A 17242-nucleotide genomic window follows, 5' to 3' on the forward strand; every position below is an offset into this window, starting at 1 on the left:
ATTCATTACCTGTCCTTCTTCATGTACTGGATGAGAAAAATGTCGTCTTGTAGTTAAAAAGTCTTTTTCTACATTGGATATTTTTTAATGGAATATCCTTTGCCTTCTAAAATCCTAAATTAAAGCTTTAGCTACCTTTTCTAAGGTATAAAGTTGAATTTCTCTCAAAGGGCTAAAATTTTGAAAGCATCTTGCAATATTATATTAATATACTGCTGCTGTTTGCTTCTTTAGATTACTACAAGGGAAGACATCAATTCAGAGCAGGTTGCTCCAGTGAAGGCAGACCTGGAGTCTGAATCCTTTAGACCAAACCTAAGTGATCCCAGTGAACTCTTACAGCCAGATCAAATTGAAAAGGTATGGCATACTCACATGTAAGCATTTCTGAGTGTATACCCCCAAGAGTAAAACAGCCTCTGTTTAGTTGTTTTGAAAACTGGGGAAGCAGGGTCATTGCTCCCAGTCTTCCTCTCCCATGAAGAAAAAGTAAACACAATATAGCAAACTGGTGTAATAGAAGATACTGGGAGATTTGGGTAAGCAAACATTAAAAAAATTAACATTAGCAATTCAGATTGAGCCACTGCAATAGCCAATATTTAATTTCTTATTGGGTGCTAGTTACTTGCTTTCTGTGGATTATCTCATGTAGTTGTTGCGACACTTGAGTTGGATACTCTTAATTGTGTGCATTTTATAAGTGAAGAAACTTGGGCACAGTTTCTTCACTTGTAATTTGTTAGAGTCACACAGATATATTAAAATATTGAAGCTTGATTTCTAACTCTGATAGTTTGCCTCCAGAGCCCATTATTTTAGAGGTTTTTAATAATCAAGTTAACAGTCCACTCAATGTTTTTGTCAATTCAAGACAGAGAGCACTATAAGTTAATTCATATTTCTTATGTCTGTTCTAATTTGTATCTTGTTCAGCATGATTCTTTCTTTTCCTACTGGACAAGAAAGTATTTCATGCTGAGAAATGTACAATTACTCTTCAAGCATCTCAGTATCTTACAGAATGATAAACTACTGTTATTTTTGTAGCCTACATTTTATAAAATACCATTCAATTTCAACTGGCATTAGTAGCCAACAAACTGACAATAAGCTATCAAGTAAATTTTAACATTTTATTTTTCAAAGCTTACCAAGCATCTTCCACCAAGAACAATTGGCTATCCATGGACTCTTGTTTATGGTACCGGGAAGCATGGCACAAGCTTGAAGACTCTTTATCGAACAATGATAGGTTTAGACACCCCAGTGCTGATGGTGATTAAAGACAGTGATGGACAGGTATGAAAATAGCTATATAGACACCTTACCTTTTAAGAGATTACAATAACAGAACTTTAGCATATTCTTTTGACAAAAATTATTTTTATTAGTACATTTTATTAAGTTTGATAATTATTGAGTACTTTTAATATGCAAGGCAATGCTGAGTGCTTCTGAAGGTAGATATGTACATGATTGCATTTTAAGGAGTTCCTGCCTTCAAACAGATTATAGTCTGGTAGAAAAGAATATCTATATCTATAAAAGCCTAAATGACCATTCGACCTGTAGCTATGACGTGCACTGACCACCAGGGGCAGATGCTCCGACTGGTAGGCTACCTTGCTACTGAGGTCCAGCTGATCGGGACTGGGCAAGACGGGCCAGATACTCCCTGGAGCCTTCCCGTGGTCCCTTCCCTGCCCCAATCATGCACTGGTGGGGTCCCTCAGCTTGGCCTGTGCCCTCTTACAATTCGGGATCCCTGAGGGGATGTCAGAGAGCCGCAGGCCAAGGGACCCCACAGGTGTATGAATCCATGCACCGGACCCATAGTTTAACTATATTAGTGTCTCTAATGCCAAGCAGTAAATATAATTACTTAAGGAGAACAAAAGAGGTGCTTAGAGAGAGGATTGTTTATATCTATTTGGGAAAGATAAGAATGAGGTTCACAAAAAGGGTGGAAATTGACAGTCTTGAAGCATGGGTTAAGTTTTTAAAATTAAAAAGATAATTGTATGAAGATGATACCAAGAGCAAAACAACAGATAAACAAGGGAAACATTCACGTGTTCCTAAAACAGCAAGTCCAAGTCAATTACCAGCATTAGAGAGTAATAAGGGGGTGAAATAGCGATATTAATTTTTTTTAAAAACTAGGGCTACTTCTGATACCTTTAGTGTGCTTATTGTGCACACTTGTCTGATCATTTTCTATGCATTATCTTAATTAATCATCAAAACCCTATGAGATTGATATTTTTTTCATTCCTGTTTTAAAGATGAGTTGATTATGACCTATGAGATGTATCAACTTTCTCAGGGTTATACACCCAGTAAAAGCAAGAATGAAAATGAACTATTAATGCCTAGCATAGATAAGTGCCACAAACATAATATGAGTTTAAAATCAGACACTGAGGAGTAACTTTCCATTTATAGGAAGTTCATAAATGGGCAAAACAAATCTATGTTATTGTTGGGCTAGTGCAGGAGTGGGCAAACTTTTTGACTTGAGGGCCACAATGGGTTCTTAAACTGGACCATAGGGCCAGAACAAAAGCATGGATGGAGTGTTTGTGTGAACTAATATAAATTCAAAGTAAACATCATTACATAAAAGGGTACGGTCTTTTTTTTTTTTTTAGTTTTATTCATTTCTAATGGGCCGGATCCGGCCCGGGCCCGCGGGCCGTAGTTTGCCCACAGCTGGGCTAGTGGCTTTTGGAGAGGGTGAGAGTGCAGAGGAGGTACAAGGAAAGCTTCTGGAGTACTGGTAATCTGTTTCTTGTCTGAATGAAGCTTAAATGGTACTTTGCTTAGTGATCATTCAAAATTACATATATATATTATATATGTATTATATATACCTTTCAATAAGAAAGTCTATTTTAAAAATGAAAATAGAAAGTCAAAACAGTGAATATAGAGATCATTTGTCAAGTTCTCTACATTCCATTTATGATGTAGAAACTTAGACCGAGAACATTGAAATGACTTGTTCAGGTCTTTTTATTCATTTATTCTTTTTTTAGGGTATCTGCTGTGTGTCTTACACTATGTAAGACAATGGCCTTTACGGACCAAACACTTCAGATCCAAGGGCTACCCTCATGGAGTTTACTCTCTGATGAAGAGAAAGATAGCATACTTTTAGTACTAGAATGTTTACCTGTCCTAAAGGGCTTTTTCTCCCTGGGTGCTCCACCCGCAGCAGCATGTTATCCTTACTGTACACACATTGTGCATGTAAGTCCTCCTGAAATGTGGGAGCCACTTTTTAAGATTATCTGTTTGTTGTAATAAGCATCTTTTTAGATTTTAAAATTTGGAAAAATAGAGAAACTGATAGGATTTGTACTTGGCATTAATGTGAATTATATAGCCACTGATCATGTTTCCCTTTGTTAGTGCAAATATATAAAACTATACTGGATTTCTTTTATTTATTTATTTATTTATTTATTTGCATTTTACTTAAACATATATAATAGGATAATGCTTAATAAAACAATATGCTTTCTTTTTATCCTTAGGTTTTCGGTGCATTAGCAAGTGAGCCATTTAAAGTGAGTGATGGCTTCTATGGTACTGGAGAAACCTTTGTTTTTACCTTCCGTCCAGAGTTTGAGGTAAGGATGGTTATTCCAACATTCCATTTATAAATAGATGCCATAATGAAAGGAACATGCACTTTGGAGTCTTGTGTACTTGCGCTTGTCTCTCATCTCAGCCTTTTACTCACTGAAAATATCACTTTTTTTATCATTTCGAGCTTCATTTTTTCTGTGGATAGAATGGGGACCATAAAGTGCACCAGAGTTGTTTAAAAATTAGATGAGAATCTGATATGTACAATATTTGGCCTGGTGCCAGACACACATTATGGGCTCAGAAAGAAGTGTATAGCATTATTGCTATTCTGTGTATGAGCTGCCATTGTGAAATTCCTAGAAACTTTTAATGACTAAATAAGCATAATGATGTACATCTTGAAAACCTAAAAAATAAATTATTTTTGTTTTATTCAAAAGTGATTACCCTTTTTTTTTATAGTGGCTTGACTAACTTAAATTGAAAATATTCTAATGCCAATCAGATCTAAAATGTAAAGTTATACATGAATTTTAGTGAGTGTGTGATTCTGTTTAAAACATTGAGTACAACCCTAGCATCTCAGGTACATTAAGGCTCAGCATGTCAAACCTTTCCTAAGAGATGAAATTATGATCTTGAAAAAGGAATCAACAGATTTGTTTTAAAAAAAATGAGTGGTCTCTGTGAACAGTTTCTATAATGAACAAAATAGAAAGGATTTGATAATACAATAGAAACTTCCTTAACAAACTTGCATTTAACTGGCTCATCAGATTAGCCAGTGTTTTCCATTCCCTTCACAAAACATATCAACTGATGCCTACACCTCACTGGAATCTATAGTTGTTACAGAAATTTTAAGATTCTATGGTGCTTATTCTCAAATCTTTTAATGCTATTTCTACATGGTAATTGTTATAATGTAATTAAATGTTATATAATTGAAAAAGTGAGTGTTAAGGTTTATCTTATTTAAACTATAATGAATTCTTTGGAAAAATTTAGTAAGAGTAAGGTGCTAGAAATTGCTATTGTATTAAGTTTAGGTAAAACTCCCATGAAAGCTTAGAAAAAAATATTTAGGGATATTAACATCTAGAAGTTTTACCCTTGGATGTCTCAAGTATTTTTTATTTTCTCTCTGCTCTTTAAAGAAATTGAAATGGGAAATTATAAACGTGTCACGAGCTTATATAAGAACTAGAGGCCTGGTGCACAAATTTGTGCACCAGTGGGGTCCCTCAGCCTGGCCTGCAGGATCGGGCTGAAACCGGCTCTCCAACATCCCCAGAGCGGTCCTGGATTGCAAAAGGGCGCAGGCCAGGCCGAGGGACCCCACCGGTGCACAATTGGGACCAGGGAGGGATGTGGGAGGTTGGCCAGCCAGGAAGGGACTGTGGGAGGGCTCCAGGATGTATCCGGCCAATTTTGCTCAGTCCCAATTGGCCAGACCCCAGCAGCAAGCTAACCTACTGGTTGGAACATCTGCCCCCTGATGGTCAATGCCTGTCATAGCAACCAGTTGACTGTCTGCCCCCTGGTGGTCAGTGCACATCATAGCGGCTGGTCAACTGTCTACCCCTGGTGGTCAGTGCATGTCATAGTGAGCAGTTGAGTGGCCCTAGCATATCATTAGCATATTATGCTTTGATTGGTTGAATGGAGGACTGGACACTTAGCATATTAGGCTTTTATTATATAGGATGATGAAAGTAAAATACATATCAAAGAAATTACCTTGACCCTATATCAAAATCCTATCTAATAAAAGGCTAATATGCAAATCAACCGAACAGCAGAACAACCAGTCGCTATGATGCGCACTGACCACCTGGGGGCAGATGCTCAACACAGGAGCTGCCCCCTGGTAGTTAGTGCACTCCCACAGGGGGAGCTCTCTGCGGCAGCACTAAGGATGTCCAACTGCTGGCTTAAGCCATCAGTCGGACATCCCTTGAGGGCTCCCACACTGCAAGAGGATGCAGGCTGGGCTGAGGGACCCTCTCTTCCCCCCCATATCCTCCCCCCCCCCCCAACCAGTGCATGAATTTCATGCACCGGGCTTCTAGTATTACAATATTATCAAATTAATGCATGTTTAACGTTAAAACGTGTGATGACATCCACATCAGTGTTTTAAATTGATTTTCAATTGTATTCAACTATTTTCATTAGCCATTTAATTCTTAATACCTATATAGTCAGAAAAGAGAAGTATGTGTCAAGAGGTAAGGAATTGGAATTGAAGATGACGTTACAGTAGATCATGTGCTTTTAAATTTAGTCATACAAACAGTGAAACCCAAAGCACCACAACTTTTGCCCAAACGCTTTGTTCTTGTTCTAGTTTGTCTTACTATCCGTCTAGACTTTGTTAACTGTTTGGAGTTTAGGAGAATTAACTGTTTAGTGACTGTTTCATCTACATATATAAAGCTTTTTTTTTCTTTTTCTTTTTTCATTTATGTAGGTCTTTAAGTGGACAGGTGATAATATGTTTTTTATCAAAGGAGACATGGATTCCCTAGCTTTTGGTGGTGGAGGGTAAGTCTCCTGAACATTTTGCCATGAGATTTTTAAGAAATTTTATTTATATTACTTTTATTTGTGTTATTTATAAAATAAGTTATCTTTGGAAAGTTTGACATTAGAATCCGAACATAATATTTAGGAAAGTGTAATTTATTTGCAAGAAGGTGATTAAGTGTAGCATTTGAAACCATTGGTAGAATATGTTTATTCATTTTAAAATGCTGTTTAGTTCATTCCCTTTTTATTAAAATCCATCTGTTATTAGAGTACAATGACTCCTTAGCATTTGAAAAAGAAATATACTAATACTTTAGAACTTACCCAATTTTTAAGTACCGTAGTGGTTTGTTACTTCTCCCAATGTACAAAAAGATGGTCCAGTTGTTTTCATGTTATTCTACCCTGGAGACTATTTGGACTGATATTTTAGGCAATAATAAAAAATGTTTTTGCAAAAATATTTTAGTTATCCTTCCCACCCCAAGTTTTCAGGTTGTTTTTTTTTTCTTATTTGTTTTGTTTTTAGCAGTATGAGTCAATAAGTAATTTGATTTTTGTTTAACTGTTGAAAGTATTACATATGTTCCCTTTTTTCCCTCATTGAACTCTTCTAGCCTGCCTCCTTCCCCCGCCCCAGGCCTTCACCACCCTATTATCTGTGGCCATGGGTTATGCATATATGCATGCAAGGTCTTTAATTGATCTCTTCCTACACACCCTACCTCCCCTCTGAGGGGAAGGTCTGTCTGTTCATGCTTCTATATCTCTGGATCTATTTTGCTTATCAGTAGTTTCTGCCAGAACTTGATTTTAATTAATTATACAACATGATTCCAGCAAACTAAACTAACCTTTGGCTAATTTAATAACAAATTAAGACAAGTTTACTGTCTTTGAAAAAGGAGAGTACAGGCTCAGAAAATGGGAGCTACAGGGACTTGATATTCCAGAATTCTAGACAGGAAGAACTCAAAATCATGATGGTGATAGACTGAATGTCGGCTTTGGAGTCAGATAGACCCAGTTCAGATTCCAGCTTCCGCAGACATTACATGTGGTACCTTGAGCAACTCAAGTCTAACGTTTCTAGCAGTGAATTAGAGATTGAACCCTTCATTTTAACCCCACATTTTATTTTAGATAATATGGAACTTTATGCCTCTGAGCAACTCATGTTAAATACAAGGTGAGCAAAAATACGTTTACAGTTGTTCATATGGTAATAACACAATAATAATAATAAGAATAAACAGTTTGGTCTACTCACAACTGTAAACCTACTTTTGCCCACTCTGTATTTCTCAGGAATTTTCTCGCTGTTAAGCCAGAGTAGTCAGTAGTTTCACTTTATTTGGTCTTCTGGTCTGGGCTGCAGAGGCCCAGATTTTTAAAGCTGTTCTTAACTTTGTACTGTGAGGATTTAGTTTGGTTGAGTTGTTGTTTTTCTTAGCAGTAGGTCATGTTGCAAACTGTGGTTTTGCATTCTTTTTTATTATTATTATTATTATTATTATTATTTTAGCATTATCCAAATTATACATTACTGAAAAATCTTTTTCATCACTCATTTTTGGTTGACTTTGTTATGAAATAATTGACAGGAAAGATTATAAATATACCATTCGGAAAAGTAGGCTTACATTCGTGAGTACACGAAACAGTTTATTCTGGGGTTTTTTTTTAATTTTTAAAATATTTTTATTGATTTCAGAAAGAGGAAGAGAGAGGGAGAGATAGAAACATTGATGAGAGAGAAGCATCAGTTGGCTGCCTCCTGCACAACCCCCTACTGGAGATTGAGCCCTCAACCCAGGCATGTGCTCTAAGAATCGAACCAGTGACTCCTGGTGCATGGGTCCATCTCAACCACTGAGCCACACTGACCGGGCCAGAGTTTATTCTTATATGAGTACCTATTAAGTATTGTATTACCTTAAATACAAACAACTGTAAACCTATTTTGCCCCAGCTTGTGTATTAAAACCTTAGAGCTAAAGAGAAACCCACAATATCAGGCAAAGAATAACAGAGCCATACTTGTCTCAAAAGTTAATTATATATGAAGTTAATTTTAGAGCTTCATTTTATTTCTTGATCTCTACAGTAATAGGATTGTATAATTGGATATGAACTGGAGTTGTTGGATATTGAAATGTCTCATTTAAATTATTTTACAAGCTCTGCAATTATCATTTTACAACTCAGGGCATACGTTTCCTGTTCAAAAGGGGAAAAAGAGCTTGATTTTTTTTTCAGTTATAAAATATTATTGTTAAAACTATTTTATGTATTGCAGGGGAGAATTTGCCCTTTGGCTTGATGGAGATCTCTACCATGGAAGAAGCCATTCTTGTAAAACGTTTGGGAATAATACACTTTCTAAGAAGGAAGATTTCTTTATCCAAGACATTGAAATCTGGGCTTTTGAATAAATATAATGCTCTCTGTCTTAGCAGGATAATGGCCCAAATCTGACATGGATAAGCATTATTTGGAAAGTTCAAGAAGCAATACAATGTAACATATTACTCGTGCTTTAAAATTAGTCCATATCACCATTTATTACCGTTATAATTTTGGAATTTATTTTTAAAATCATGTTTTCTGTCCCAGAGTTCTTTAGGTTTAGACCATGGTATAGGTCCATGTAGTATAAAAGCTTGGGTTTTTGTCAGAATTATGGCAGCATTTTGATCATAGTGACGACCTTACCTACAATCCATGTTATCTCAGTCTCCTAAAAGGATGGTGCTCTTTTGTTGAACCTGTTTTGGTTTATTATTTTTAAAACTATATTGTTTAACTAGATCATTCTAATTGGGGCATTGAGGGAATGAAGACTAGATACTGTTATATCTATAAGGTTGGCACAGATGAATTTTGAACATGCTAAACTTAGTCATTCTTAAGAAGGAAAAAACACATGCCAAATTAATGCATACTTTATGGACCACCGAGTTCTAGTTCACACTACAACATTCTCTTCATTAATTTTGCAAATACTCTCAATTTCATTTTAATAAAAATGAAATTTGAGGAGAATTCTGGTTGAAATAGACTGCAGTGTGCATGATCTGCAGGTTTGGGCATATGCTTTCATCACTGAATTAACTGATAAAGAATTATAAAATGACAAAGGAGAATGAGAACTTGATGATTCTACTGGATTTAATATATCAAGCAAGAAAATAGTCTACTTACATATTTATAGCTTAGCAGAGTATTATACATATAAAACTACAAAACAACTGCGTATTTCTTCAACATTTGTGTCAGGTATACTGTTTTATAGTTATGTTGTTTTAGCCTTATTGCACACCAGCTCCCAAAATATAGGTTCCTGTTCAAAAGAAAAAAAAAAACAACTTGATTTTTTTTTTAAGTTATTAGTTACCATTAGCATTTGCTGTTATAAAAGGGCAATGATAATAGTAGACAATTGTAACTCAGTAGACTTGTTGAATATGCAAACTTACTGTCAAGTGACCTCAAAAAAAAAGATAGAATATACTAGTAGTTCTTATCCTCTTTTGTGGGAAACCAATAATAAGCCATTATGGCAATAATTCATCAGTTAATTTCAAAGCTTCATGTTATGCAAACAAAATCCTGCTGTTATACATGTGACAGTGACTTTGTGCTGAAATTTCAGCTATTCCAGATAAACAGTGTATATTATCTTGTAAATTAATGTTTAAAGGTAGTTTTGTTCTTATAGAAAGTATGGATTGCCAGGTTGCTTATAGCACTTTAAATTATTCTAAAAATGAAATTATAAGCCAAATATGTTGGCTTAGTAGTTTTAGTTGTATAGCACTTAAATGTATTTAGATCTTTTGAAAATTTAGATAATTATCTTAAAAAAGCATAATGTTAATGGAAAAGAAAATTTGATGTTCTATTTAATATGCTATTGCTGAATATGAATAGAAATGCAGGGCATCATTTTCTTGTCTATGTAAAGCTCTCTCATTATAACTTAATAGTATATAGATTAAGTGTTTACAAATAGGGAATTGTAAATAAATATATTGGGTTTCCCCCCATTTGGTCTTCCACAGCAGTATTATTGTCTTTGTGGAGTTGACTAATCCTAAAAAAAAAATCCTGATTGGATTTCAATTACAATAAGGTCATAGTGGTATATACCAAATAAAATTAAATATATAAATATAAATTTGAGTTTGGATTTATTGAAAAGCAGTTTACTTTCATATTAAGAAATCTTTGCTTAATCATATCCCTATCTGTTAGATATAAAAATGTTTCTAATGATGGAGGTGATGGTGCTGATGGTGGTGGTGATGATTATAGTGATGGTGATGACTTGTGATGGTGGTGGTGGTGGTGCTGGTAGTAGTAATAAAAGGGTGCGTTCAAGTAAAGGGAGCAACACAGTTTTTAAATGGGAAAGTAAGGACACTTGGCATGTGGAGAAGTACAAATCATTTAATATTTTTAAATTATGTTGTTTTCTTTTATGAAGGGGAGTGCATAGCAAGGTATGACTAATGTCATAAAGAGGTTTGTTGTGTGCAGTGCCAAGAAATTAATTTTTTTAAATCTTGTATGAGTAATTAAAAAATTTGAGTGGAGGAATCCATGATCAAATTTCCACTTCATGAAGATCTTTGAAAAACAGATTGGTAAAGAGAAAAACTAGAGACAAGTCCCATTGTAAAGACCAGAGGGGAAATATTGAAGCCTGAAGAAGACTAATAACAGTGGTAATTAAAGAAGGAGGCATGGATTAGAAAGATTTAGGATTAGAATAAACAGGATTTGGTTATTGGATGTCAGAAGAGTTAAGGATAGCTGTCTGGTTTTTTACTTAGAAACTGGGTATATTATTTGTCAAATTGGGTGATACACAGGAGAAAAAAGCAGGTGGGTTACTATGGACCTTGTGTTAATATGATGTGAGAAAATGAATAGATTTGGGAGGGGGGATTTAATATTCTGTTCTGATGAAAAAAATTTTAAAGCAACAACATACAGGTAGATGTTGAAACCATATCCCATGTGTGCTATACCTTTGAAGATTATAGACGGAATGAAAAGAGAGAAATCTTCAAATAGATTTTTGGGGTATAGAAACATTAAATGATAGAAGAAAAGGCTCTCTGCTTACAGCACAGGAAGCTAGAAGAACAACAAATTAAACCTAATGAAAATAGAAGGTAAGACAAAATAAAGGTATGAGCAGAAATCAATAAAATTTAAAACAAATACATGAAACAAACAAATCTGAGAATAATAAAAGTGTAAATCTAGCCCTAACTGGTTTGGCTCAGTGGATAGAGCATCGGCCTGCAGACTGAAGGGTCCCAGGTTTGATACCGGTCAAGGGCATGTACCTTGGTTGCAGGCACATCCCCAGTGGGGAGCATGCAGGAGGCAGCTGATCGATGTTTCTCTCTTATCGATGTTTCTGACTCTCTATCCTTCTCCCCTCCTCTCTGTAAAAAATCAGTAAAATATATATTTTTTCAAAGTGTAAATCTAATAAGATAAAGAAAAAGATTACCATTATTAAGAATTTAAAAGGAAACATCACTATAGAGCAGCAGTCCTCAACCTGTGGGTCGTGACCCCTTTGGCGGTCGAACGACCCTCTCACAGGGGTCGCCTAAGACCATCCTGCATATCAGATATTTACATTACAATTCATAACAGTAGTAACATTACAGTTACGAAGTAGCAACGAAAATAATTTTATGGTTGGGTCACAGCATGAGGAACTATATTTAAAGGGCCAGAAGGTTGAGAACCACTGCATAGAGCCTGTATTAAAGAGAGAGAGTATTGTAAATAATTTTGCATCAATAAACTTGACATAGATGAAGTGGAAAAATGTTTTAGAAAACAACTTATTAAACCTGACCCAATATAAATTATAATTTTTACATTATAGAAATTGAGTCTGTTAAAGAAAAAGCCTTCCCACAAAAAAACACAAACAAAAAACAACAACAACAAAAAACCGACTCATGGTTCTACTGGGTAATTCTAAAACTATCAGTGTTACATAAACTCTTTCAAGGCACTGAGAAAAGGGATAACTTCTTATTGTTTTCAAGCTGGCATTACTTAATTCCAAAACTTAAGTCTTTGTAAAAAAAAAATTCCAGAACAGTCTTATACCTATCAATAATTACTTTAAATGTAAATAGGTCAAATGCTCCAATCAAAAGACATAGGGTGGTTGAATGGATAAGAAGACGTACATATGGATAAGAAAACAAGACCTATATATATGTCTCCATAGAGCTACCTCAGAATGAAAGATACAGGCAAGAGTAAAGTGATGGAAAAAAAGATATTTTATGCAAGTAGAAAGGCAAAAAAAGCTGGGGTAGCAATATTTATATCTGGCATAATGGACTTTAAAACAAAGGCTATAGTAAGACAAGGGTACTACATAATGTTTTCTGAATTTTTTAAAAGATGACACAATGGAGAAGATTTTTTTTCTTTAATAAATGGCACTGAATTAATTGGATGTCTGTGGAATAAAAAAGTTAACCTATCACACCACATACAAAAATTAATTACAACATATATCCTAATGTGAATGGTAAAACAATAATGCTATTTTATTTAAAATATAAAAGAATAGCTTCATAATCTTAGGATACACATATTTCTTAAATGGAACACAAAGGAGAAAGTGATATGCTACATTACAATTTTAAGAGCTTTTTATCAAAAGAAAAAGTTGAAAATCAACAGAATGAAAGGTTTTTGTAATACACAGATCTAATGAAGGTTTCATACACAATGTATAAATTACTACAAAGAAGTTAAGAAGAAAAGGCAGAAGACTGGCAATTCCTAAGAATATTAAAATAGCCAATAAAAGCTATCTTAAAAGGAAATGTGAAGTTAAAGTACTTTGGAATACTGTTTTGGAAGTATGTACTAAAGGTGAGCATTTGACCAGCAAATTGAATTTCTTGGTATGTACCTAAAAGTAATGTATACAATTATTTACCAAGAGATATGTACTAGAATGTTCATAGAACTATTTCTTTTCTCCTTTCCCCAGAATCTACCTTATTTCTCCACACACCCACTCACCTATTATTTTGCTGAGATTAATAACTCTCAAACCATATATATAAACATTTGCATGAATCTCCTAAAGACAAGGGTATCCTTTTAGGTCCTTTAAGTATACAATTATCAAATTCGGGAAATTTAACATATCATTGAATATATAGTTCATTTTTGAATTTCACCAATGGTTCTAATATCCTTTAAAGTGTTATTTTTTTTCTGATACATAATTCAATCCAGGATCCTTCATTGCATTTAATTCTATCTTCGTTTTCAACCTGGAAGAGTTGAGTGTGGGTTTATCTGAATTTTTCCTATATTTAAATTTAAGTTACGCATTTTTGGCAGCAAAACCACAGAAGCGATGTTCTGTCCTCTGCATCATATTAGGATTTATGTTTATCCCCTTATTGGTGAAAGCTTCCATTAGTTGATGATGAAAGTGTGCACCATGTTTCTCCACTGCTATCATGTCTCCTTTTGTAATAAGGAATGTGCAGGGAGGTACTTTGATATCATAGATACTCTATTTTTCACAATGTTCTTGGTATCTATTGAGGATTCTTATCTGAATTACTAAAATGGTTGTAAAATCATTTTTCTTTTATTCCCAGCACATTTATTATTTGGCATTTACTGTAAGGAAGAGTTTTCCTTTTTCCATCATTTAAGATTATCTATCATTGCCTGGCCAGAGTGGATCATTGGTTGGTTGAGTGTCCTGTGTACTGAAAAGTTACTGGTGTGATTCCTGGTCAGGGTACATATCTGGGTTGCAAGTTTGATCCTCTGTTGGGGCATGAATGGAAGGCAACCAATAGGTGTTTCTTCCTCCCATCCTTCTTCCCTCTCTCCCTCCTCTCTCTAAGCATGTCCTTGGTTGAGGATTAAAATAATAATAAAATAATGAGGTTAGTTTTTAAAAAAAAGAACCCACAGTGTCCATTATTAGTATGACTAGTGGGCTTCTTTTCTTAATTCCAAGTCTTGAATAATCTATTTGTGCCCTAGAGTTAACCAATGGGAACCCCAATAGTTGGCTTCTGTGCATTTCTCCATGTCTTTGAACCTTGCTTCTGGTGCAACACGATGTTCCAAACTTAACTATACTTTCTGTAACCCCATCCTAGAATTAGTCATTTCTCCAAGTAGACATGTTTTCTTTTAAGGAGGATGGCATTTTGAAATCTGGATGTTAGCGTGTTGCTGCTGGAGTGGCATTGCTTCTAGGGCCTCTCGGGAGACAGAGGTAGGAAATAAATGCACACATCACAAATGCACACCGATACTTCTAACCAGTTTAGCATTACAGATTCTTCCTCGTCTTTCCTCTCCATGTTTGTGTCTCTTCTCCCACACTGAGGACATCAGTATGTTTATTCATTTTCTTCATCTAAGACATAGTTTCAGAATTGTACACCCATACCCTCACAAACAAAATTAGATTTTAGCATTTCTTTGCAGCTTTTTTGTCTCTGGATTGTATTCAAAAGTTATGTATATTTCTTTTTCCTTCCTGTGTGCTTATTTTAATCATTCGAAATAGAATATGGTTATTACTTTTGTATTCAATTTATATTTTTCCTATTCATTTGTTTAATTTTACTTTTTTGTATATGTAACATTTAAAAGGTTCCAAAATCCAAATTCTACAGAACTTTTTTCTGTCTCTTTCAACTTATTTCCACCCATCCCTATTTTCAAAATGGAGGTTTTATATTCACTGAGTGTCCAGATTATTATGACCACCCCATCAATACTTCGTTGGGCCACCTTTTGCCTTCAATACTGCGGCAATTCTTGGCATTGACTCCACGAGATATTGAAAGGTGATGCGAGGAATCTGATGAATAGCACTGTCCAGTTCTGTGAGATTTGATGGTTGTGGAACCAGCTGCTTGATGGCTCTTTTAACTTGATCCCACAAATGCTCAATGGGATTGAGATCTGATGATGGTGGGCGCCACCTCAGCAAGGTAAAGTCTCCCTCATGTTCTTGAAAGCACTCCTGCACAATACGAGCACCGTGGCATGGTGCATTGTCTTGTTGGAAGAAGCCATCTCCATTGGGATACGCCATCAACATGATAGGATGAACTTGATCAGCAACGATACTTAGGTATGTTGTGCTATTCAGACGTTTATAATGATCTTGCCCTCTAGCAACTTCAGCAGGAAATTATAGCTAATTTGCCTACAAACGTCAGGTGTCATAATAATCTGGCCACTCAGTGTATATATATGACATGTTCACACACATAATCCAGGGTGTGTATATATGTGTGTATAAAATCTAATGTGTGTATACACACATGCTCTCTAAAAATAACTATTTCAGTTCTTAAAGATCTTCCTTTTTTAGAGCTGCATACATTATATGGATGTACCATATTTTATTCTATCATTTTCCCATATGTATTAGGTTCTTTGCAGTGACTTGCAATTGAAAATAATGCATTACACATATGTATTTTCATATTGTTTGAGTAGTATCTTCAGGGGAGTTTTAAAGAGTGAAATTTCTTCGTCAAAAAGTAAATGCTATGTAATCTTGTTAGATACTGACATGCCCTCAAAATCTGGGCATACATGTTATCAGCTAACCTTGTAGGGATGATTGTCAACCACAGCATTCTGAAAACGTCTACAATGGTTCTCAACCTTGGCTGCACATTAGAATCACCGGGGAATCTTTTTAAAATCCTGATTTCTGGGCCTCATTCTCCAGAAATTCTGTTTCTTTGTTACTAATGTTGTGGCCTCATCCCATAACAAAGAAACAATTTCCGGAGGATGAGGCCCAGAAATCAGGATTTTAAAAAGATTCCCCGGTGATTCTAATGTGTAGCCAAGGTTGAGAACCACTGCTCTAGACTAAGGTTAGGTCACATAGCACATTTATAAATTGTGTACTAAGAAATATCCTAGGTAATGGGAATGAAATAAATATTCTAGGAATCCTACGGAATCATCTGCATTAAGAGGCCACTTTAGTATGGACCAGATGGTCTCTTGCTCCTTTTATAATCCCCTAACAGAGTGACTTAAGAGAGAAAGTACAGCAGTTGTTCCCTGAGTCCCTGAAACACAAAATTCTAGTTGACCCAGAATTATTCCCACAGCACCTGATAGGTACACCTGTTGGTAGTAGTAAAGAAGAAAACAACTTGAATTTGGGAAGGGAAAGGAAAAAGCAAAAAGGCAAACTAAGAATATAGGACCAGCCTCATTTTTCTACTGTGGGGGAAGGAAGAAAACCCAAGCATAGAACTTCTCTCCTGTTGGTGTAAGTGGCCAGGGTGAACTTGAGAAGGAAGAAGTCATAAAACTTCAAGTTATAAACATTGAAAGGCCATCAAACATTTGGAGGTCCAGACAGAAGTGGTAAAATATAGTACATGTCAACAACCCAGAAACTCTTTAAATATCTTATGGAAAGTTTGGTAAAGGAAAATCCTGAAGATTTGGAAACCAATTATATAGGACCCATTATTGGAAGTTTAGAACTACCAATAGTAAAATGTCATTGATAGTATATTTTATTATAAATCTTTCATATACTATTTTGGTGATTATGAAAATATGAGGACTTTCATTAGTTTGCCCTCTGAGTTCTACTTTTTTTTTTTTTTTCTCTAAAAGCCCTACATTTTCCACTGGGTTTTTCTACCATGGGATTTTTAAGATAAAAATCTGTCCCATAGCAGTCATTTTCCTCTAAGGAAGCTAGTGTTCTAAACACACAAGAACAGGAAATACAAGAAAATGTCTTTTATTCTTGTACCATATCTTAGAATTTTGACATCGGTTCATGGTTATGATAGAAGTGTAGATCTTACATGAAATCCTACTTAGGAATATTGGTTATTTGTTAAATTACAAATTATATTATTAAACTATATAAAAACAAATATACAAGCTCTCTTTAAGAAGTTATTGGGACTTTAATTTTAAAAGAATCATAAATGAAAATAACTAATTTCTATAGAGTTTAATCCATATTTATAGTAAACCTAATACCTAACAATTATGAATTTATTATTTTGAG

At 35.0% G+C, this 17242-nt stretch overlaps 1 protein-coding gene across 5 annotated transcripts in view; it reads left to right on the top strand.

Moving 5' to 3' along the window:
* OXR1 (oxidation resistance 1) overlaps positions 1–17242 on the top strand; it is a gene marked incomplete at its 5' end in the record, with an annotated part of 321831 nt that overhangs the window by 302925 nt on the left and 1664 nt on the right. For 4 of the 5 annotated variants that reach the window (XM_081111220.1, XM_081111222.1, XM_081111223.1 and 1 more), the window contains 5 exons: positions 235–360; positions 1150–1302; positions 3543–3638; positions 6074–6147; positions 8432–10193. In XM_081111220.1, coding sequence (XP_080967346.1) covers positions 235–360; positions 1150–1302; positions 3543–3638; positions 6074–6147; positions 8432–8567 — 585 coding nt within the window. In that variant the 3' untranslated portion in view covers positions 8568–10193. Of the gene's footprint in view, positions 1–234; positions 361–1149; positions 1303–3542; positions 3639–6073; positions 6148–8431; positions 10194–17242 lie in introns of those variants that run through there. The other variant, XM_081111221.1, reaches the window with a different exon arrangement.

The sequence above is a fragment of the Myotis nattereri genome, assembly GCF_964212035.1.
Source record: "Myotis nattereri genome assembly, chromosome: 17".
In the NCBI taxonomy this organism is placed as follows: Eukaryota; Metazoa; Chordata; class Mammalia; order Chiroptera; family Vespertilionidae; genus Myotis; species Myotis nattereri.